We start from the raw sequence: 23,848 nt of genomic DNA, 5'->3' as shown, positions 1-23,848 counted from the left end.
AGATACTCTTTTTTACACTATATAGATATATAGGATAGGAAATTTATCATGTCTGATCTTCCAGATATTAAATTGTCTTTAATGAATATATATATATATATATATATATATATATATATAACATGTCCATATATTTGTGTCTGCATGTGTGTATACATTATGTGGTTGGGTTGATTCATAGTGATAGTTCACGTCTTTGATTGCTTGTGTAACAGTACATGTTGAATAATTTAATTATTTTGATGATTTCATTTCAGCTGGGCAACATGAACTGGCTAGTCCGGACTTGTCCTGATAAGACTTTTTAACTTGACAGACTATTGGCCAACTTTCAGCTGGGCACATATGAGGAAAGAAAGGACAGAGGTGAAGGAAAAATACAAGTAATAGCACGGATGGCATTCTTCTTTTTTCATTTAAATTGTTTGATTCTACTAACAAGCATTGACACTGACAGAAAGAGGGAGAACAATATATCCCACATTGAATTTTCCAACTACTAAATCCAAAATGATAAACACATATTTTATTTAAATAGAGCAATAAATACTTGGTGTGTGCAATTTTGCTAGGGCTTAACCAATAACATAAAAGAGGTCAAGGCAACAGCTTGCGGCCCAAGTGGACCCCCTATTACAACAAAAGCAAATTCAAATCAAGAAAATTGACAAGGTTTGGCCTTGATTTCATCTCTTATAGGCAAACTAGCGGTATATAGACCTTGAAAAAATTATGTGTATAGTTCAGGGAGACACCTAACTCGTATAAATATGAAAACAATAGGATATGAACAACTTATGTGGTTCGGAAGAATCAGGACCTCTTTTACTGTATTCCATCAGACGCATCTTTCACTTGGTTAAACTGTTTGCCAATTATGATTGCCTTGAACGTGTTAAGGTATTTAAGTTTCCTTTCTTTGTGACGGAATGATAATAGTGTCTTGAGATTTATTATAGAAGCTCTTGTAGGTAATTTCATCGCCTTCCTTATCTAACATGACACCTCTTCTAGCAGCTTCCGCATGTCGACACGAGTACGTGGGCAATTTAGCCGTGTCCGTGTGCCATAGCTCCAGCACAGGGCTGCACTTTTTATAATTGAAATCAACAATTAAGGCCTCCAACTAATTGAAATAAAAAAATTCTGCTCAAAATGTAAATTGATTACTTTCCTGTTCAAATAAAAGTGAAGGTGAATGCTACTTCACATTATCAGATAAAGAAGGCATGAGAGAAATGAGTAACAAAACATTAGTAGTTCCACAAAACTGAAAGAAATGGAACTGTAAGGCAAGTTAGCTGTTGAAATCTGATGGTGAGGGCCTTCGTCACATTTTTTTATATGCTAAAAACGTGTTATTTTTTTATTGAAACACCTTCCCTCCTTTTCGTATGTCCCATAAACAGGTTAAAAATATATGCCATCAATCAGGAAAGAGGCAGGTCTTTTAGTTGTTTTATGTTTATGCAACATTTGATGATGAATGACTGTTATAAACAATTGTTCTCTCTCTCTCTCTTATATATATATATATATATATATATATATATATATATATATATATATATATATATATATATATATATTTCTCGACATATGACATTAACAATCGGCTCCCTTGAAAGCATTTGGTGCATCACTGATGACTCCATTAAAAACTTTTCATGTGTCACTGATGATACTCTTATAAACTCTTCACGTGTCCTCGATGGCAGCCTTAAAAACTGTTGGCACATCGCTGAGGTTTTTGAATATTAAGATATGAAATATTATGAGTTTCAAATATAGGTGGACATCGAACGATTACCCGACAGGTATAAAGTTGATGGTCGGGCCCAATCCGATAATTAAGTGGGTCAGCCTTTGGGCTCTCAACAAGGACTTTGTGCTAGTCGGAACCCGACTTGCCCCAGCCGAGCCCTATTCCAACCTCATATATAACTTTTTTAAAGAAAGAATAGTTCAAATGTCAACTTTTTGCTGCATTGCATTTGAAGAGGCCATCTTGAGTGGATTGGAAATTAAAGTGACCCATGAGAGGCCCGAAGAGTTCTCTTCTAAACCTGCATGGAGAAATGCAAAAATCAGGCTTTACATATGTATAATGTGAAAATTGCAGCTGGATTTTGTACTTTTGTAACCAGGCTTTACATATAAATTTCAATTTGTTTAAAGATTTGATATAGATGATATTCCAGAACCTACTTAATTTCAACTTTGAAAATTGTTTATTGTGGTTGGTTTGTTACTGAAGATATTAAAGTGCTGTTATTTACATCAGCATTATATGATCGAAAGCCTTTTTACTTAAAAAAACAAATATAGAAGACTATGTCTATAAGATTTAAATGAAAAAAAAACATATTGTTCCTCAAGTATAGGAAATTTCAATAATTGAGAAGCAAAGTAATTTTAATGTCCATCACTTAAGGGAAATAAAAAATTCCATAATTGCCCTTAAAGGGAGAGTGTTCCTTTCCCAACCATGATGGGCATTTGGGTAATCTTAGGACCTAACACCAAGTGGTGAATGTGAAACTTTTACAGTCAGTTTATCTCTCTACTTTTTATTTTTCAGGTAAAGCAAAGCTTCACCTGCATGCATGCATGTTAGACTCTTCATATAGTTTTGTATGATGGGCATTTCAGTCTTTTTAGAAAACAAACAATTTTCTATTTTTTTTAGTTTTGCTTTACAAGAGGGGCCTGTTTTTTTAAGTACAAGGGCATTTCAGTCATTTGAAAATTATTTCAATAAAAATACAATTTGTTGCTTTTAAAATAGGCAAATGTTGGTTCAAAACAAATTTCCTGAAAAGCTATTTAATTTAGGCAACACATCTTCCACACAAACAACTTAGCAGGTGAGAAGATTAGTAGATGGAAACGGTGGCAGATCTATATTATAGCTGCTACACCAGATCACAAAAATTTACTTTATTTACATATAGAAACTTCATTAATTTTCAGTTTTTTATATGAATACCCCTTAAAATTTGAAATTTAAACTTAGTTTGTCTCACATTCACATGCTCACAACTAAAAATTCCTGGCTTCGCCACTGGGTTGAGCGAGATATATGTTATAGCCTCTAGCAAAGGATGAGCTAGAAATAATCAAAATACCCAGATAATTAAATAGAAAACCCTTCCATCTTAAACTTTACTGAAATGCCCTTCTAATAAAATGCGAGAATATGTCTTCCCATGTCAATGGTATGGGCATGAAAAACTCACTGCTTGAAAAAGAGTTCCATAGCTCAAAGCTATATCGGTGCTTGATCTAAAGATTAACACACTGTTCGCCACTTTTGGTAAGCACTTTGAACTATTTGTCTGACCTTCAAAGTTAGAGAGAAAGCGGCTCTCAAAGCGGCGGCAGAGTCAGAGTGAGTTGATAACCTTGCGGCGTATACCGATGATGGAAATGAGAAATTGCAATTATATGCCATTAATGCTGACTCCTACCATTTAGTCCTATCCTATATTTGCTCATCACTTTTCATAAGCACACTCGCTTCACTTTGATTACGATGAGATTGATAAGCAACAAAATATTTAATGACAATTAGTTGCTTTGGGCATTAAAGTGCTTGTATTATTAGGAATAATAATTACCTAAAATTCATAGTTACGATTATTTACTTGTAAAAGACCATACTAATGTGAGCTCATAAACCTACAAACACTACTTGAGTCATACTGTTTGAAGAGAAATGGGCACGTCTTCATCTTCCAAAATAAAGATAAGTATATAAATCTCTATGTTGAGGTGAGCTTTATAGCGGAACCAATTCTGGACATCGATTCCTAAACTTTTCCTATAACTTATTATTTGACACAAGTCTCGAAGCATCCCTAAATCCTGAAATAGTAGGAGCTTGAATCGCCAATGTCTTGTTATTTATGTCTTTATTAGCATTGCTGTAATTTTTTTGAAAGGAACATTAGTTCTAATGTCAACTTTTTGTTAGGCTGCATTTAGTGGGGCTGTCCACTCAATTAAAGCGACCCATGAGGCCATGAACAAGAAATTTGTTAGAAAGAATATGAGCTTTTTAATAACTTTACTTTGGAAAAGATTCACCATACTTGGTGAGGAGTGTATGAGAAAAATGTGAAGAGTGTGAGGTTGAAAGGTTAAATTTTGAAAGCCAACATGTGCTCTCTCAGGGGTCATTGGCTTGTATCAATGACATCTTAATCGAAGGTCAATAGCAGACCCACATGTCGGCAGTTTGCCCACGGGGTTTTTTAATTTTTTGTTGATATATTCAATTTTTTGCTCATTTATGTATAGTAGTCCTTCGAAAGATATAAATGCTTTGACCAGTGGTGGAGCTAGAAAAATTAACTGAAAAGGCAACTATATATGTACAAAGGTAAATATGTAAATTCATCAATGCAAAAATAAAAAAATTTACTCAACGCCAGCCCACATGTGACTACACCACTGCCATCAAACCATACCAACTAAACTCTAAAAACTAATTAAAAAAACTCTTCTTTTTTTAAAAAACCTGCTCTTTTTTGAAGGAATTATCTAAACGGTAGCTGAATTTAAATCATCCAAAATCTCTAACATCATTGTATACGATTTACGAAAAAGAATCTCAAAAGTATAATTATTTCACTGATATCCCATTAAATTTACAAAATCTATTTGGAAAGCATATTTCACTGGCACAGTCAAATGCATGCGAATACTCATAAATTTTTAAGCTTTGATGTACGATTACCGGTGCTTTAAGATCTACAAATTTTAAATTTCAAAATTTCGTATCCTTAATTTCTAATAAGATTCAAATTATTGTTAATTGAAAGAACAAACGATCTACATATTAAAGTAGTAACCTTTGTATCTTAAAACTTATGGAGTTGAATATTTAAAAAAAAACTTGCACATTTTAAATTCATCTTTTGCATAAAATCAGACCCTCGTGCACCTCATCAATTATTTTAGTTGGTGTTTGCAGAAAAAAGAGGACCAAAGGCACTGAAGAAACCAAAGGGTTTAAGGTAGCGACGGCGATCGCCGTCCATCTCAAAGATGGGCGGCTCGCGATGGAAGTGGTTGGGTTAGGTTGGGGTTTCTGGGGCCGACACTCAAGCACACAGAAGTGGATGATTTTACATGGTCCACATATACACGTGATCCGCTAGAAATCATTTTCAAAGGCCCCAGAGACTTTTTTTTAAATTTTAAAATAAATAGACAAGAGAAAATAAAACCACCACAATAATAAATGAGCACATATCACTTTTAAGAAGTTATGACTTGACATCATGTCCAATAATTTATAAGATTTGTTAGTTTTATCTTCTTCTTTTTCTTGGGTGTGTAACATGTCACCAAAAGATTGGGATATCGTTTTCGGGTAAGAGCTGATAGGCGGTCAGTGTTTATTTTGAGTGTCAAGAGCGTCACTTTCAAAAAGAAGTTACTGATGAAGCACAAGTTAAATTCTAGCGAGGACAACACTTCAATACACCAAAACCAAGTATTGTACCCAAAGGTAAGAAATTTGTCTCCCTCTATGTATGTAAACATGATAATATCCCTTAATGATAGAGTCATATAATTGAACCAAGAATTATTAGCTCATTTTGTCCTTTTTGCCCATTTTTAGAAATAGTAAATTGTGAATGATAATTTCCATAATAATAAAATTATCCAACTGAAGGAATAATGCGGAGGAGGGTAGACGTTGACGACTTGGATAGTGGGTCTATTTATTTAGCATGCGATCAACCTCTCAGGGAGGATAAATTTGTGTGTTTTTTTAGTTATATATAATTTAAAAGTAAAAGGTTTAAGTGTGTTTTTATTAAAAGAAACAATTGTACACAAAAAAAAAAAGATAAAAAATTGAGAATAGTACAAATTGTTTCGGGAATGAAACATTGAAATCATATAACACCCTAAAAATTTAGTATGAGATTGTGAAAGATGTTCATGGTTTATAAATGAAATTGTTAAGTGATTAGTTGTTCTGGTTTAACCTTTTAAGAAGCGAGTTGGAATCTACTAAACCAAAGGTCCGAACTCATTTCAAATATAATGTTTTATAAATGGTTTCAAACACATTTTATTAGCATTCCTGCTGTTAACCAACACTTGAACTAACATGATACTATTTAAGGGTGAACTTCCTCGCAAGAAAAGAAGACAAGTGGTTGGTCGGTTTGTCTCTGCTTCATCATAAATAAAATACCGAGACTAAGGACAGCCAGTAAGCAACGGATAACGAAGATACAAGATATTCTATTATAACTAAAACCACAAAAGTACAAAGCCACGTCAATTGGAACATTAGACACTGGAAGGATATATATATATATATATATATATATATATATATATATATATATATATATATATAAAAAGAAAGACGTGACAAAAACTACACCCATTTTTTTTTTTTGGTAATCTAACTTTATAGATTTAAATTTAAAGAATGATTTGATGAAGAACATGCATTAAGCTGGTCATGTTTTACTTTACTAATATTTTTTAATGATACAGAACTCCTATAATATCAAAATGATAATAATAGAAAAATCAAACTTTTTTTCAAAAAAATAACTTGAACTAAAATATGATTTATACTAAATTAATGTATATGAAGATAATAGTATATTCATTGAAGGGGTAGCAGACAAAAGCAAAATTCATTAAAATTAATTATTAAAGTAAATTTTCTATGATTTGGCTTTATAAATATCATTTTTTAAGAGTGATTCGATGAGAAACATATACTACATTAATAATTTTTTTTAATGATGTTTTTAATAATCCAAACATGAACACTCTTACAACATCAAAATTTTTGATAGTAGAAAGGATCATTTTTTTTTACAAAAAGAACTTGAACTTAATCATTATATAAAATTAGTGTTTATAAATAGATTAAAATATTTACAACTTGTCTAAAATATTTTTTAACATAAACTTAATAGATGTGGTTTTTGTCTTTTGTCAATTACTTTCGCATTAAAGAGAGAGAGAAATGGATGAAAAAGAAAACCGTTCAGCTCTCCCGACAGAAGAAACAAAATCAACCCGAAAACAGTTAATCTCTCACAAGAGAAGATAAAATCGAGCAGAAAACAGTTAATCTGTCCCAAAAGAAGATACAAGGAGCTACCAACCCCTCGGTCAATCTCTCTCTCTCTCATCCCCATTTCATGAAGATGACAATCTAGAAATGAGGTTCGAGAGGAGGAAAGACACGCGCGCGCTCCCTCTCTCTCTCTCTCTTTCTGATGAACGATAAGAACAGCGCGTCACCACCCTCACAGCCACCTCTTTCTCTCTCTCTCCTTAAAAAGAAAAACCGGGAAAACGACGAACGAAACCATACGCCTCTACAAATAACCACCGCCACCACCACCATCTCTCTCTCCCCCTCCTCCTTCTCTCTCTCTCGTTTCTGTGTGTGAAAAAAATGCCATTATGCGAGGTGAACAAGTATCAGAAACGGGAGGATGGATCAATTTCTAACAATGCTGTGAGAATCTTCTACCAGACGTACGGTCGCGGCCTCACCAAGGTCCTCCTCATAACTGGTATTCTCTCTCTCTCTCGCTCGCTCGCTTGGTCTGTCTATCTATCTATCTATCTATCTAGATCGTTGGCAATCAGCATCGTAGATTGAGTTTCTGTGGACTTTGGGGGCAGGATTGGCGGGTACTCACGATTCATGGGGTCCTCAGATCAAAGGATTAGCAGGGACCGATGCCCCAAACAACCAAGAAGAAAGGGGCCATCCAACTTCAGTCGCGTCCGCCGGTCCTGAATCCAACGGCTCCGGCGGTGATACGGGGAGCCAAGATGGTGGTTGTATGTGGGAAGATGGTGACATTGAGGTGTGCAGTTTCGATAATCGCGGAATGGGCCGCAGCTGCGTGCCCAAAGACAAGTCGGATTATACGTAAGAATCTGTCTCTCCCGATCGTTTTCGTCTTTCTTTTTTTATGGTTTTGAATTTATGATCTTCATTTTGGATGATAATTGCCTATTGGGAATTAAAATTGCTGGGAGTTCATTTCCTTCAATTACTTGTTATTTGATGTCTTGACTTCTTATGCTTTGATGCGATTCAATTCCAATTCTGTCTTATTCGATTGTTTTCCTAGATTATGACAAAAAGTTTGTTTCTTTGTTGCCCATGGAGTTGATTTGGTTTTATTCGTTTCCTTTTTCTTTTTCTTGAGGTTTCGTGCCTATACATGAATGTATTGATTAATAGGATTGCAACAGTGCATACGAGAGTATTTTTTTCTTAAAAATTTAATAAATGTAACAATAACGTTTCGACTGTTCCTTCTCCAATGGAAGTATGCTATAAACAGATTTCAGTTTCTAATTTTCCTGGTCTTTTTTTTTTTTTTTTGTATTGGATAATTCATGTGCACTAAGTTAAATATATGAAACTGTATTCATAAGTTACAATGGTGCCACGGAGTCCAAGTATACCTGTATTTTATTAATCCAGAAATTTGGATTTACAATTTAAGATCCGGTATGGATTCTTTACATATTTTTGCATTTGCAGTTGAAGCAGATGCATTTATTGCTAGTGTCGTTAGAGTCGATTTGAATCAGTATTGGAATTGAATAGATGAAAAGAGAAAACGATGCAGCCAATTTTGAAACTATTGTATACTTTATTTTATTATCTTTTTAGATTGATTAAACGTTATGAATCATTTGTTGTTTTACTTCTATAAATTTTTAAGACAATTTTTGGATGTTCTTAGTTTTTGCCTTGTACTGTTTATATTTTTAAAAGATCAAATTGTTAACTTTTCCAATTCAAAGAATTTAAGTGTCATTTGATCCTGCTGTGTCCGAATCTTTTCAGGAAATGATTCAATTCAAACAATAGTTCTAAAAATATATGCCTTCAATCAGGAAAGAGACAGGTCTTTTAGTTGTTTTATGTTTTATGCAACATTTGATGATAAATGACTGTTCGGTCTGTTTCATAGTTGTTGATTATGTGTCATTGGCCACATATCCGGGGACACTGACCGTGAAGTTACCTTTCTGCTTGACCATTACTGTGTTGCTTCTTTCCATGTCCCGTGTCTTTCTTGTCCACCCTCTCTCTCTTTCGTTACGTCTCTCTAGATGCAGGTTATTTTGTCGATAATGCGTGGTAATATATATATATATTCCACGCTTGATTTCTTCTTTGGTTTTCTATGGGAATTGTCCCCTCCCTCTCTCCCTCCATGGTCTATCCTAATGCTTATTATTTATTTATTTATTTTTTGTGCATTTGTTTGGTTTTCTACAGTGGCAGTAACTATCTGATATACGAGTCTACATGTTTGATGTTCTTTCCTATTATGGAGGAAAAAGTACGTGAATTCAGTTTCGTGTTCTGCTGTTCTTCAGAAAGTCAACTCAAATAGTTCTGTAAATTGTAGAAGCTATGTGCTCATGTGTTTACTGAAGTTCTTACTGATGGCAGCACAACTATCATGGCAAAGGATGCTTTGGCTCTTATGGATCATTTAGGCTGGAAGAAAGCTCACGTTTTTGGGCATTCAATGGGTAAGTGCATGTGTTTTATTCTTTTTTCAAGATAGACTTACATGGTATTCAATGATTATGCACTGCTTTGCCACAAGCTTGCTTCCTTCTATGCATCGATGAAGTTTGACATTTTATTGTTGTGTCAATATAAAGACGAAATTAGTACTTTTAGGTTTTAAGCTACCAACTTAAAATTCAATAGCTGGCTTGCCTGTTTAACCCAGTTTAGCCGGATTCAAACTGTCAAGCTGCGATGCCTCAGCAAAAAATTTGGTTGATCTGTAATTTTTTGAGCAAAAAGTTGTGTACTTTATTTTTTCACTATTCTGCATCATTGCATTCATGGTAACTTGTTTTCTAATCGTTATTGCTCTTAGAACAGGTGGTATGATAGCCAGCAAACTAGCATCTATTGCACCAGAGAGAGTTTTATCGTTGGCTTTACTTAATGTAACTGGAGGGGGTTTTGAATGTTTTCCCAAGGTAAATTTTCTCCTGTTTAGCAAAAAACTTTGTTAGTTTATCAAGAAGAACCTGAGCAATTTATTCTTACATTTTGTTCTGATCCAGAAACGCACAAATTAACCCATTTCTGAACATGTTCAAGGTTGTGGTTAAGGAAACCATCTAGGAACTTGACTATGTAGAACAGCTTGTTTGTTTTTTAAAAAAATTAAATTATTTTGAAGTGGTAGTTCAGAAGTTGCATTGATTTAAACTTTGACTAAGTACAACTTGTTTGTTATATGATCTCACCATCACGGCCAGCTGAAAGCACAGGCAAATCTAACAGGCAATGCCAGCTTATATTTGATGCTAAATGAGCAGATCTATTATGTTATAATACAATCGTGTGTAAGTACTAATAAGTTGAAATATTCAATCACTATCTGTGGTAACAGTGTCCACTTATGATATATGCAAGAACTGGAAAGCAACTTGCTTTCTGTTTCAGGCATTTCTGGATGATCAAGAATTTCCTTCAGGGCAATCTGGGACTGATGTAGTGAGGCCTAGGTAATGTCTGTACCTTGATAAGAATAATGAACATAAACCATACAAATGATTAGTGTCATAAAGGCCATGAACTTTCTGAATAGCTAGCCTCAGGCAGAGAGTGTTAAATCAATTAACTTTCTACGTAGGACAAAGATATTCAGGGTAAGTGCATAAATCCAATTTGTGAATCTGTTGATGGAGAAATTCAATGACGGAATAAGATCCTTGACATGAAAATATGAGATATGGAGAAACAATTTCTAGAATGGGAATGATGATGGTAGCTCTTGATGGTGAAACATGTTGATTTCTTTTCGGTTGCAGAGCATTAATTTGCTTTCTGATATCCATTTTAATAGTTGTTGGTTATGCTTCAAACTACATCCAGTTGATTTCATTCAACATGCAGGTCGATAGAAAGTTCATATCAATAGCGATGCGGTTCATGAAAGCAAAGACTCCTGAGGAAAGAGCTACTGTTGATTTGGATACCCATTATACGGAGGTTGCTTTCAGCCTATAGATAGTTCTGAAATAGTGGCTTTAGCTTGTTACAACATTTTTCTTACAATAAATTATTTTATCTTGTTATTCTTACTTGACTGAGAAAATTCTTTTGACTGTTTGGTGTTTTTTCATTACCATCTTCTTATTGTGTTTAGGACCTTAGGTTTTCGCAGCACAAATTTAACTCGATGTTGCATTGCTCTTGCAAAGTTTTTTGCATTTGTCTGTGCCTGTTCTGATAAAAACAAGGTCTTCAAACAGAAAATGATGGTGACAAACAGCCACCACAGTACAGGCAAAAGAGAAGATAAGGACGAGTGACCACAAATAGAAAAAACTAGTCAGGAAAGGGCTCATGAATATAATTGCTATGTCCAAGACTCTTGGTTTTAATCTATTATCCTAGTTTCACCACTAACCTTTTTTATGGAAGCAAATTTATTTCTCCCTATTTTGTATATGCTATGAAGCTAATCCTTTTTTAAGGGCCAAACGTGTTTTCCTTCACTCGTCCCCATCCATATTCCCTTTTACCTAATCAACCATTGTAGAAACATGCTTTTTATGCTCTTGGTTCGAATACATGGATTTACCAACTACATTGTGCTTTTGACAGTCTAGTTTTTTACTCAATTTGTGATTACGTGATATGTCTTATTGTCTTATTTCTAGCTAGTGTTTTTTGTGATTTCTAAAATTTTGGTTTTTTGATCTTATTTACATTTTCTCTAGTACATTATGTTACATATCTTAAATTGAATCCAACCAATACAATTTGCAAGTCACAAGATTGATTTAGTGTCTGCATTAGCATTTCGCAAGGAATGTAGGCCTGTGGTGTCCTAGTTACTTCTTTTTTGGCAGATGTTAGTGTATACTAGGTGCAAAATAGTTTGGTAAGCCTCCACTTATTAACCACAACATTCTTGATGTGCTTTATCATGATTATCGTTCCATACTATTTTGGTTGGTGTGTATATGTTACTTCTCTCACTTTTGCATACATTTTCAACTACAATAAAAAATTTATATCCATTCATCATTTTTTTGTATTTGTTTATGCAGGAATATCTCAACGAACGCATCGGAGTCCACACAAGAAGGAAAATTTTGCACCAAGTAAGGGAAATCAGTAATATAAATATTGTTATGTGGTCGTTTGATAGATGAGCAGCTTCTGATTTTATTGGAACGAGTAGAAGTTCCTTCTTTATAAAAATTCTCAAGCTATGGGAAGGACTTGAGCATGCAGGTGCAAAAAATTCTAGCATCTGTTTCTCCTTCTAAGATCTTGGAAGAAAAGTTTCACCAACAACAGTCTGTTCTATAAGTGATAATGATGCAGCAGCACCCCGAATAGGAGTTGGATATAAAAATAACCATTACGAGTAAATGACAAATTGGTAGACAGGTGAACAGCCATCAGATGCCCGGTTATGTGCTTCCACAATAATGCTACATAGATCAATTTGGCTACGCAGAATTTTTGTCATAATTTTAAATTACTTTGATGAAGTTTGGAATCACCTTATTAGGAAAGTGTGAGTGCAAATGTGCAATAGAAACTCATTATCTTGGCTAAGAGCTGTAGGGGTTAACCTTGGAGACGTCATGAGGCTCATGACTTGACTAGATTTATCTAGACTAGTTAATATGGTCGTAATCAAAATAATTTGTCATTAGAGAAAAGACCTTTGCATTTTTTTCTAGTAATGAGCTAAGAACGCAAATCCAGAATGGAATCTTAAGCCTAGTATAACTAAATTGCAATAATAGCCACATCATTGTAAGGAGCTTCTATCACGGTCTGTTTCCATCATTGCAGGCTGAGGAGTTTGTCTTGAAGATATTTTTTCAGTTGGAAAAAATTGTTACTGCGCATTCAAGATTAGGGTGCCTTCGTATCAACCTCGTGTCAGTTGGCAGTTTTATTTTTGCTAGGAAGCCTCTTCGTCCGAAATCTCTGTGGACTAGCCAATTAACTAATTCAGTTTCGCTGTGGGAAAAGGAAAGACTGTTCATGATTCACTTGCACAAATAATTGAACCTTTTTGAATAGAAATAGTTGTCTACCTAATTACCTGCAGTAACTAATGATGTACACCTACTCCAATGATAAATGGTTGAAATTCCTTTCTGCAACTGGATTTTGCACTGGTTTCACATCTTTCATTCTTTTGTGCCTATCAACAACATTCTCATCATCATTGTTTCACCACCACATCCTTGAACTTATATGTTTGTCTCTATTGCTTAATGCTTGTAACCAAGATCATCAGAAAAGGAAAAACAGAACAGGGGAATGATATAGAAATCTGAAATAGGACCCCTACTTAAGTTCATGCATAATGGCAGTTCAGGTAAAAGAGGGCATCGACTTGGGAACAAAATGGTCATGAACGGGAAGTTTTTTCAAATGCCTGAAACATTTATGGAATACCTATGTGATATGTTAAACTAACAATATTTTCTTGGCTTATGGTAATCCGTCTCCATTTTCAAGATGAGCTCCCAGTGACATAACATTGTAAGATGTGCTGTTTATGTTTAGAGCACAGCCCACTGGAAAATGTAAACAAGAGGTAGTACAAGATATTTACTTGTTTGCCAGCTTCACGATGACTAAAATGTCAAAAATAAATGTTAAGATAGATTTGGCATCTAATGTCTGAACACCATCGTTTAGCAAATTTACATGATACATCCGTAAAAGCTGTTTGAGTTCCATGCTGAAAAACTTGAATATACAGGCTTCATATATGAGGAATGTTGAAAAAGAATTGTTGAAGAACATTGGCTTTCAGTCAAAGCTTCAAGCCAAAGGTCGGAAGCCTCAAATCATTTGAACTGTAACATTCCTCAGCAATTCTCTAAGAACGTTATAATTGAAGAATTGTTTAAGACAGTTACAGATCAAATGATTTGAGGGCTTGTTAAAAGCCAATGTTTCAACTTTCAGCTGAATTTTCCAGAAATATCTTTACTGTATGTCGTGTTAGCTTCATTTTTGTTCCACCAGACATAACGCTTAGTCACAAAACATGCAGTAAACGGTGACATCTACATCCAATTATGCAAGCTGTTTTTTCAATATTCTAACAGTGATGAGGATCTTCCATATTGAAAGACAGGGGCATGCTCACCTTTGAAAAATTAACAATTTTGCAGGAGTATGTAAAGGGCATATCATCTACAGGCATGCAATCCAGCCATGGTTTTGAAGGACAAGTAAATGCGTGTTGGACGCACAACATGACACAGAAGGACTATGACATTCTTTGCTCATCTGGGTTTCTTGTTTCTGTCATTCATGGCAGGTTGGTGTAAATGCTGGACTTTATTATCTGCTGGGTTTTCCTTTTTTAAATTTCTGTGCCTACAGAGCATTATACCTATATTTATGTTATTGGAGAAGGCACCTGCTAAATTCTTGTTGTGTCGAAGATTTGTGAAGCATGGCTGGAAATGAAGGTGACTAACTTGGTTCTTTATTTTATTTTATTTTCTGTGTGCAGGGATGACATCATTGCTCAAGTTTCTCATGCAAGAAGAATTGCAGAGAAATTGTATCCTGTGGCGAAAATGATTGAACTGGATGGCGCTCATCTGGTGAGCCACGAGAAGCCGGAAGAGGTATTTCTTTTGTAAATTAAATAAATGAGGTTGTCCCCAAAAAAGAGGTCAATCATATTTTTCTACTATCCCCTAAGACAATTGTATTTTTTGTACTTATCGTAAGCTACTTTTGCCACACCCTGGCGTGGCTACCTTGAAGCTTGTTACTGGATTGGGATCCTGCAGTCAAGTTTGCATAATCCAGCATTTTCCGATTGGCAAATGAATACTTCTTGGTTATGTTTAGCAACAGAAACCGAAACCTATTCCATGCAAGTGGTCATTCAGACACTTCACTATCCTAAAGTATAATCAACTATAACAATTATGTATGTCAACTATGATGCCTTAATACACCGATTGGATTTCTGAACTATGTAGGAACACATCTTATATGAGCAGACCACATCCATGGAAAATCAATTCATGGTCACTGATTGGGTCATATTTCTCGATGCAATAAATTTTCAGGTCAATGAAGCACTAACAGATTTAATCAAGGCCTCAGAGTCTAAGCTGGAGGCATCTGAGTGGACTAACCTATTCAAAATGGGAAGTGAGTATCTTCGCATGCCTATGGGTGTATCGAGCACTCTCCTGCAGCCATACACATGCACAGTTTATTTGGCATTCTGAAATCTAATATTTGTCCATTCACCAGGTGGAGAGGAGATAACAGCACTGTCATGGATTAAGAAGACAAGTGGATTCCTTTCCACACATACACTAGATTATGTCATGAAACTACAGCTCAGTTTCTTGTACCTCTTTGGCTTATTTGTCATGCTGTTGGATCATGGAAGGAATACTGTGCAGAATCTAAAGCCAGTAAAAGTTGCTGCTTCAGCAACCTAAGGTTGCATCTACTGACTAGCATGATATATAACTGACGTAGCATGAAGGATGTGTGTGAGATCTCAGTGAGGACTTGTTACATGAGTGATGATAATATGTCAGCATCAGTGGTGGTTCAAGATGTAATTGAAGCTTGCTTCCGACACTAAAGCTGAATAGCCAGGCACAGGTGGTGGAGGTTGCCTGTTGGATGTGATAACCATTTATTCCTAATAAGAATTGCGGCAAATTGATCCTTGTCAAGGCTGTCCTGAATTCATCCCAGGCATGCACCAGGGTTGAACCAAAGGTTCATTGGTTTCATACACCAAGCTCTTCTTGACAATAAAGAGTCTGATGGATCTCATTTACGTGTAAATGTATGAGTACTCTGTGTCATGTAATAATCATAAGGACTCGGAATCTAATGCAACAGAAGTATATCTTTTATGGACATTTTCCGTTTTGCTTTCTTGTATGCCTATCAGGTTTTGGATATTAATAGCTTTGTGCAATTATACCACAATCTAGTTGCATTTGCGGCTTTGTAACAATTAACTTTTACTATTCCTGAATCTACTAAAAACAGGAAACTTACACAAAAAGCCTATGGCAAAAGCGGCTACCAATATCTATGTTTACAAAAGAAGCAGTCGAAAGTAGCATTTTAGATCACCTCCGAACCCTGCCGCACCGATTCCGTTCAGCATAAACACCCAAGATGGTTACAACAGCTTCTACTCATAGACATAACATGCATTTCTGGGAAAAACTTATGAAAGTATATTTTGCTACATCTAGAACTTCCAACTTTTCTCCAGAAATTAGAGGGGAAATATCAGCATGTAGACTGCACATGCAATAGATGAATTGCCAACAAGAATAAAGAAAAGATAAACAAAAGCATAAATTCACTGTTTATCAGGTTAGCATTATGACGGGATGCAATATATACTTCAAAACAAAGATGCTTGCGACAATCAACTCTGATTTACAGGTCATTGCTTCTGGACGGAGCCGAAGAATGAAACAAGCAGCTCATGGCTCGACTTGGTTTGGTTCTGTAATACTGTTGGAGCTATAGATGCACAACTGGAGTAGACATCAGGTTACCACCTGTTTACCAAATCGCCAGCCACAAAAGCCCTCCATTTGATTCAGTACTTTCATTAATACGCTAATAAGCGTAACACGACTAAAGATGCTGCTCCACAGAGAGAGCAAATTTAAAAGGAAGTCTACGTGCAAAATAAATGATTCAAATCAAACAAAGGGCTCTTCGTTTCAGCTTGGCCATACAAGCTTGCACAATGCCTATACACATAAAATTTAGAATACACTACCATAAAGCATTCGGACCGCCAAAAATTTCACCCACTGGGAAAACCTAACATATTGGAGAGAAGAAGCCAGCTTGTGATCGACTCACAAGACTCAAGCAGCAACGACCTCAGGCTCACTGGGCTTCATGGTTACTTCGGAGTCCATTTCACAAACAAAATCCAATATCTAGTGAACAAATTCCTAATAATCAGAGCATGTTTTGGTTCATTTGGGGACGCTTGAGGGGTTCTATCACGGTTCTGAAGACGGTTCAGGTATAAATTGCCTTTCAAACTCATCCGGAAACCATCATCATGCGAAACATGCAAAAAAACATACAGCAGACCTGAAAATTGATGAGTCGCATTTGCAGAACGAGTAAAAGATCATACCTCATAGTCTCCATCTTCTGAAGCCCAATCCTTCCTACCCGCAGTGCACAGAGAGAGAGAGAGAGAGAGAGAGAGAGAGAGAGAGAGAGAGACTGTTCTTCATTTTGGAAGAGAGAGAAGGAAGATTCCCTTGAAATTCCATCATATTCTTTAAGAATATACCTTGATGCCAACGGAGCTTCCTCGACCGGACCCCGCGGATTCGTTCGGGCGTACGCTTTACTGTTATCTGATCTAATCTGATGGAGTAACCGTTGTTCGTTAGCGAAACTGAACAAGCTTGCACCTAAGGAATGTAAATGAGACCCTCTTTGTAGTTTAAACATGGGCTCGAATCCGTGCTTGGATTTGTGATCGAGATTATCTAATCCAGATGTTTTCTTTGTGTTGGTCTTTTAATCATATTAATACAGTAGTTAATAAGCCGTATTCACGTTCTTACTTGAGTCTAAGAATGAGATTACATGAATAACTTGTGTTCATGTCAAATGAATCTGCTTCAATCTTTGGATTTGTGATCGAGATTATCTAATCCAGATGTTTTCTATACTTTGTATGGTCTTTTAATCATACTAATACAGTAGTTAATAAGTTGTATTCACGTTCTTATTTGAGTCGGAGAACGAGATTACATGCATAACTTGTGTTCATGTCTAGTGAATCTGCTTCAATCTTTAGGAGATATGCTTCAATCTTTAGAAGATATTCACGAAACAATAACGTTGTGTTTGTGTTCTATGAACATTTCTATTTTCTGAAAGCAAACTAACAAAACATTTCTATTCTTTGAAAGTGATCTTGTAATGCAATTAGCACTTTACAAAAACACAAAGCTAAATTTATTCGGAAATAAACCTACAAGTGGCATCTAGTGATAGGAACAATCTGTTAGTATTCCTTGAGATAGATTCATTAAACCATGAATTTGTTTCAATTTGTTCAGTGAATTTGCTTCAATCTTTAGGAGATATTCATCAAACACCAACACCACGTTTAACATTGTGTAAGAGAAGAACAAAATCCCTAGTTTTTAAATTCTAATGGATCTTGTAAAGCAGTTAGTGCAAAATGTTCAACATTTATGCTCCGTGAAAGCAAAGAAGAAAACCCCAGTTTTTAAATTATATTACATCTTGTAAAGCAGTTAATACTCTAGAAAAAATACAAAGCTAAATTTATTCTTGAATAAACCTACCTATAAGAGGCATACTGCCCCAAGAGTTGATTCATTGAATGTGTTGTATGAATCTAACCCAATTTATTCACTGAATTTGCTTCAATCTTTGGGAGATATTCATGAAGCATTGACACAATGTTTCAAATACTGCAATATACTAAAAGAAGAGAGTGTTAATTCTTTCCAGTAATCAAATGATCTCATAGGCTATTAACACAATTGTCTCTGTATTATTATGATTAATAAAATTTTCCTGATATCTGCACCTTTAAAACATCGGTTGTTGAGCTGAATCTGTGAGACTGCTGTCACAGTTGTGAATCGGTCAAAAATATTAAAAAAATCATTTAAACAAATAAATGGAAAAATGAAAATGCACAAAAAATAGTTAAAATATTTTTGAAATTCTAATTAGTTAAAACTGAATATATGGCACTCTTAAATTGGCCATGAAATCGAATCGGTTTACCACTGATTCTATCTGAATCAATTCAGACTGATTCTGATAACACTGCCTCTAAAATAGTTCATCTTCTGAGTTCAACTTTCTTCATCGCTAAATGATGTTATTATTAGTTGCCAACAAGTTGCTAGGGGATACAAATGGGTCGGGTTTCTTAAGTTACAGGCCACAGTTCATATTTGACTAGTGGATTTGATAAAAAAAAAAAAAGTGATCCAATTAATAGTCAGATTTGGATCTCTCATGCAGTTCTGGGTTTGAATCCAAATTCTCGTGTAAACCCAATATCGGATCTGAATGGAATAATCTAAATGATAAATTGCCTGTTTTAGATTTGAAAAAAATAAAAATAACACACTAGATATATATGGGTAGTATTGTCACCTTTTTTCAAACCAATTACTTTCTTCTTTCTTTTTCTTTTTAAGGAACAGGGTTCGACGGGAGCTCCTTCCATAATCAAACGCGCGAAAAAGTGTCTCTGTCTCAATTATTCTGATGATATAAACGGGTATTATTAGTATACTAAAAGTTTTCGTGTCTGGTTCTGGTTGTCCCTTGTGTGAATGTTGAATGTTCATTACTATATTATACAACTGCACATGCCTTTGCAGCCACTTGTGCTTAAAACGATGCTTTCTCTCTCTGTCTCTCTCTCAATATATATATATATATATATATATATATATATATATATATATATATATATATATAATTGACTTTTAGTACCATGACAACTATTTTTTAGCTTACGTAAAAACCCGGTTAAACAAAGATATGTATAAGTAAACAATAGATAAATAGTAAGTGAAATCAATGTCATGAGAAGCATAATTGATGAAACACTGTGTAAGTGTTCCGGCTGCCAAAAAACCTCCTGAAAATACTCGGGTTCTTTAATCTTCAAAGAGTCTGATCTAATCAAATCTGGGACTGTCATGTTTAGACTCTGACACGAGCTTGGACTTACCTTTGAAATCGAATCTTCACCTATAACTAGCACGAGGCCTGATATTAACATGTAGAAGGCTTAGGTCTCTGTCTCACACTTAGCAAAACCATATATTGACTATTAATGCAGCTGATGAATACTTATTCAACAGGGTGTATTAATCAGGACTTGAAGGCTTCTCAATTTTTCTTGCATCTGGGGTCCTAGGCTACTTAAGACTTAAGTGAAGTACATTACACCATTCAACTTGAGTGTCACAATCTCACCTTTCACGGTCTAAGAGAATAATACCTACAAGAGGCACACCTTTTACATGTATAGCTATCTGACCAGCTATGTTATACCCCTTGAAGCTTGTAAAACACATTTATTAAAAGGTGTTCCCATAAAATATATATATATATTATGTTCAAGTAGTGGAGATACATGGGAGCTGGTGTAAACAGTGGCCCGTGTCAATCAATCAATCAATCTTTTTTCTTAAAGAACTTGGGATTTGAAAAAATTACATTGGGTGCCACTGTTATGCTCTTAAAACATTCTATGTACTTAATTTGGAATGTGTGTCTGAGATGGCGTTTGGTAATAGGAATATTATGAATATAGTGTTTCATGAGTTTGTCAACAACAAATTTTACAAGACACTAACGCAATGTTCTTGTTACCAAACTCTCCTATCGGAGTGTATAGTTAATGTAATACTAGCAAAGTGTTTGATGAATTGGGTCTAAAAAAAATTTGAATCATTATTTCAATAATTTATTCCAATTTTTAAGGCAGGTTTGTGTTTCATTAATCGAACGCCCCCAAAAGTCCATTTTGCCGATATCAAGTTATCAACTTGAAAAGAGAGACGCTTTTTTTCATAAGAAAAAAACTGCCCATATAGTTGCTATTACATAGTTTAAGCCACTCGATGTAATTAATTAATTTGATGTCTAAATAATTGTAACAAGATCCGGCTGAATCTGCAGTTAGGTGTGGATATAAAACATTAATGCAATGCTTTGGTTGTGTCCAGACTGAATTCACTTATTTGATGGAGCTTGAATGCTCTATCTTTCTCTCTCTCTCCACACACACACACACATACATATATATATATATATGGAGAGAGAGAAAGAGGGAGATGTCCAACTTCTATGGCTAGTTTCTAGTTGTTTCAAATCTGATACATAGATCAGAATTCATAACACAATCCATCTACAACCGATGATTTTGGTGATTTTATAAACTTCAATTTTGCAAATTATATTTTCAGTAATTGCAAATTATATTTTCTTAGAAGGAAAGACCCCGAAAGCAAAATCTATACCTTAGGGGCCGTTTGGCATGATGAATATTGTGTGAACATTCTATGAATCTGTCCCAACTATTGAGGTACATTCATACTCCAAATATTTGGAGCAGATTACTGAAACACTCACAGAGACAAAAAATTAAGTCATGAAAGCTTCCGCTCTCTGCCAAACTACTAGTTTCCCGTTCACAAACTCTTACCTCTTCGAGGTAGGCGTCACTATTAATCTCTCTACATGGACAAACATGCATGTGAATGTTGTATCGGAGATGATGCATGCTTGAATTCACGTAAGTACATTGTCTTACATCAACTTTAACATCAAGTGGCACGTGAAGGAAGCCCTTCAAACACTCGTGGTTTTATTTCTTACTATTTATCTGGGAAAGCCTTTTCTTGGTACTTCAAACATCTTGTCCCTTTGTTCGGAGATGCTTCATGCTTGTGAACTATGTTGTTTTTATTTTAAGCGGCGGGAAACAAGTAATGGTTGGATGCTACTTCAGGCCTATCTCCGCCACTTTGTCAATATTGAAAGAGTTAAAATCCTATCTCCCTACAATCCCAGCCATCAAAACCTCTCCTTGTAACTTTTTGAGTTTTCTGTCATCATATGTGGGCCCTTCTTTTACTCACAATTCCCTAAAAAGATGACTTCAGGTTAACTCTAGCTCACTTTAGTTAATTTATTTTATGCAACTGATTGGTATATATATATATATATATATATATATATATTGAATGGAGATTTTTGACTTTGGGTCGTTGAATTTAAGATGACGAAAGAGTTAAAGATAAAAAAAAAAAGAGAGGGGGCATTTTTGTTTATTTTATTTTGTATTTTTGTATTTTTTGTTTTTCTTTCAACTACCCATCCACTCCACTTTAAAGGACTGATTCTGGTAAGATTGTTGGTTTTAAAATAGTTAAAGTCATCATCCATTCAATATATATATATTTTTATATATGTGTGTGTGAAAATAAAAAAGTTCGTATTTTTACCAATGTTAATAAGTTTTGTCTTACTCTCCCATGATTTGATTTAAAGGAAGCTGCAACAATAATGGCCGTTGACAAAATTGTCGGTTGTTTTGTTTTTTCTAGAGACTATGAGCTACAAAACTAAGGGACGATGAGGAAATTATGTCCGAACTTCTATCATATATCACTCCAAGGCAAGTATGTTCAACTTCGCCAACAATCACGTCGATCGAGAGAGACATAGATTTAGATGTCACAGTTACAGAATTGTTAAAAGTCAGGATTTTTTTTTCTTTTGAATCGGATTTAAGCCCATTTTTGCATTCTTTGAAAAAATTAGGAAGAGCCTAGCTATATTTTCTATAAATTTTAAAAGTTGAATAATAACAATATACGTGAATTTTTTTAATTTTCTCAAAATTTTAAAGGAGGCTATACCGACCTCTGGGGGCATCCAGGTAGGAGTGAACAAGAGCTGAGTCGAGCCTGAGTTCAGTCAGCTCGAGCTCGGCTCGACTAATGAAACCTCGAATTTGATTCGAATAAGGCTCGACAAACCGTTTGAATATATAGATTTTTAAATATTGCCATAAATAGAACTCAACTCAATTAAGGCTCGACAACTTGAATGAGTTTTTTGTAAAAACTTACATAATTAATTAACGTCAATACAGTGGTTTTTAAGTAAAAAAATGAGTCTGATATTTAAAAAATCGCTACACATCATTTTCGAGCCAAGTCGAGCTTTAACAGTTCTAGGTCAATGAACTCGAACTTAACTCAATTATTTGAACGAATCGACTCATGAACTCAAACTTGACTCTTTAAGCAAATGATTTTGTTCGAACTCATTCACGAGTCGAGCTTTAACGAGTCAAGCTCAAGTAGCCCAACTCATTGTTCGCCTTTCACGTAGAAGTAGAAGGCACAAAGTCTGCTTGACCATTTTTCAAGGTGAATCAAGTGATATTTTTTAGTATAATAATAATAATAATAATAATAATAATAATAATAATAATATGGTCCGCATTCTGCATTCACCTACAACTAGCTAAATATTTTATTTTTATCATAAATAATTATTTTTATGTTTATTACATGTTTTATATGCATATGATTTACAAATGCATTTTTGTGAAAACATAATAATAGGATCCACTAGCTAGGTGCACCAAGGACCGCTTGTTACATAGTTTATCTCGTATATAATTAATATAGTATTCTCACTGGCGCTCTTCAAGAGGTACTGTAAGCACTTAATAGGGGAGAATAATGCATGTGTTTGAGTGCATAGAAAAGTCCATGCTGTCAGATGGTTAAAATTCAAAGTTGTTTCTCAAAAAATATAAATAATCACTAAAGTCGCCATAAATTATCATATGGGTCGTGACGGTCTACAATCTTCAAACATTGACATTAATGATCTATCTTTTCTTCCTCTGTTTTCCTTATTTGATATGGTTTAATTGATGAGAAGGCTGGAGAAGGGGAGACAAAACTATATTGTCAGATTAATTATGATCCCTTTAATCAACTAAGTTGATGGTTTAGAAGATGCAGCATGTAATGTAAAGTTACTTTCGCAAAAAGTAGATGATAATTATTGCCTTAACTTTGAAGAAACATATCTCCACATGACACTTTATTACCCATAAATCAAATTAATAAAATTGTTCATGATTAATTAGTCCATATAACTTTTGTTTTTTGTGAATTAATGACATAACATCGTTGAATAATGCGAAAAATTAAGTTC

General features: G+C 34.7%; 1 protein-coding gene and 1 long non-coding RNA gene across 4 annotated transcripts in view; one reads left to right on the top strand and one right to left on the bottom strand.

Annotated features, from left to right (window-relative positions):
* The window catches only part of LOC116260768 (uncharacterized), a 46,413-nt gene extending 30,453 nt beyond the window's left edge, over positions 1 to 15,960 (top strand). The window contains exons 2-11 of one of the 3 annotated variants that reach the window (XM_050079619.1): positions 7,466 to 7,571; positions 7,684 to 7,936; positions 9,485 to 9,567; positions 9,932 to 10,032; positions 10,958 to 11,053; positions 12,121 to 12,174; positions 14,224 to 14,372; positions 14,571 to 14,688; positions 15,142 to 15,226; positions 15,332 to 15,960. In XM_050079619.1, coding sequence (XP_049935576.1) covers positions 7,466 to 7,571; positions 7,684 to 7,936; positions 9,485 to 9,567; positions 9,932 to 10,032; positions 10,958 to 11,053; positions 12,121 to 12,174; positions 14,224 to 14,372; positions 14,571 to 14,688; positions 15,142 to 15,226; positions 15,332 to 15,525 — 1,239 coding nt within the window. In that variant the 3' untranslated portion in view covers positions 15,526 to 15,960. Of the gene's footprint in view, positions 1 to 7,249; positions 7,572 to 7,683; positions 7,937 to 9,484; positions 9,568 to 9,931; positions 10,033 to 10,957; positions 11,054 to 12,120; positions 12,175 to 14,223; positions 14,373 to 14,570; positions 14,689 to 15,141; positions 15,227 to 15,331 lie in introns of those variants that run through there. The other 2 variants (XM_031639243.2, XM_050079620.1) reach the window with 2 other exon arrangements.
* A 288-nt stretch (positions 15,961 to 16,248) lies between these two features.
* On the bottom strand, positions 16,249 to 17,396 carry LOC126410382 (uncharacterized). The gene is made up of 2 exons (XR_007574273.1): positions 17,220 to 17,396; positions 16,249 to 16,620 (listed from the first exon to the last, which is right to left on the bottom strand). It is a non-coding gene; the product is annotated as an uncharacterized LOC126410382 (long non-coding RNA).
* Between the last annotated feature and the right edge of the window lie 6,452 nt (positions 17,397 to 23,848).

The sequence above is a fragment of the Nymphaea colorata genome, chromosome 9, assembly GCF_008831285.2.
Source record: "Nymphaea colorata isolate Beijing-Zhang1983 chromosome 9, ASM883128v2, whole genome shotgun sequence".
Lineage (NCBI taxonomy): Eukaryota > Viridiplantae > Streptophyta > Magnoliopsida > Nymphaeales > Nymphaeaceae > Nymphaea > Nymphaea colorata.
The sequence above is the reverse complement of the archived record's forward strand: the minus strand, read 5'-3'. Positions and strand labels throughout refer to the sequence as shown.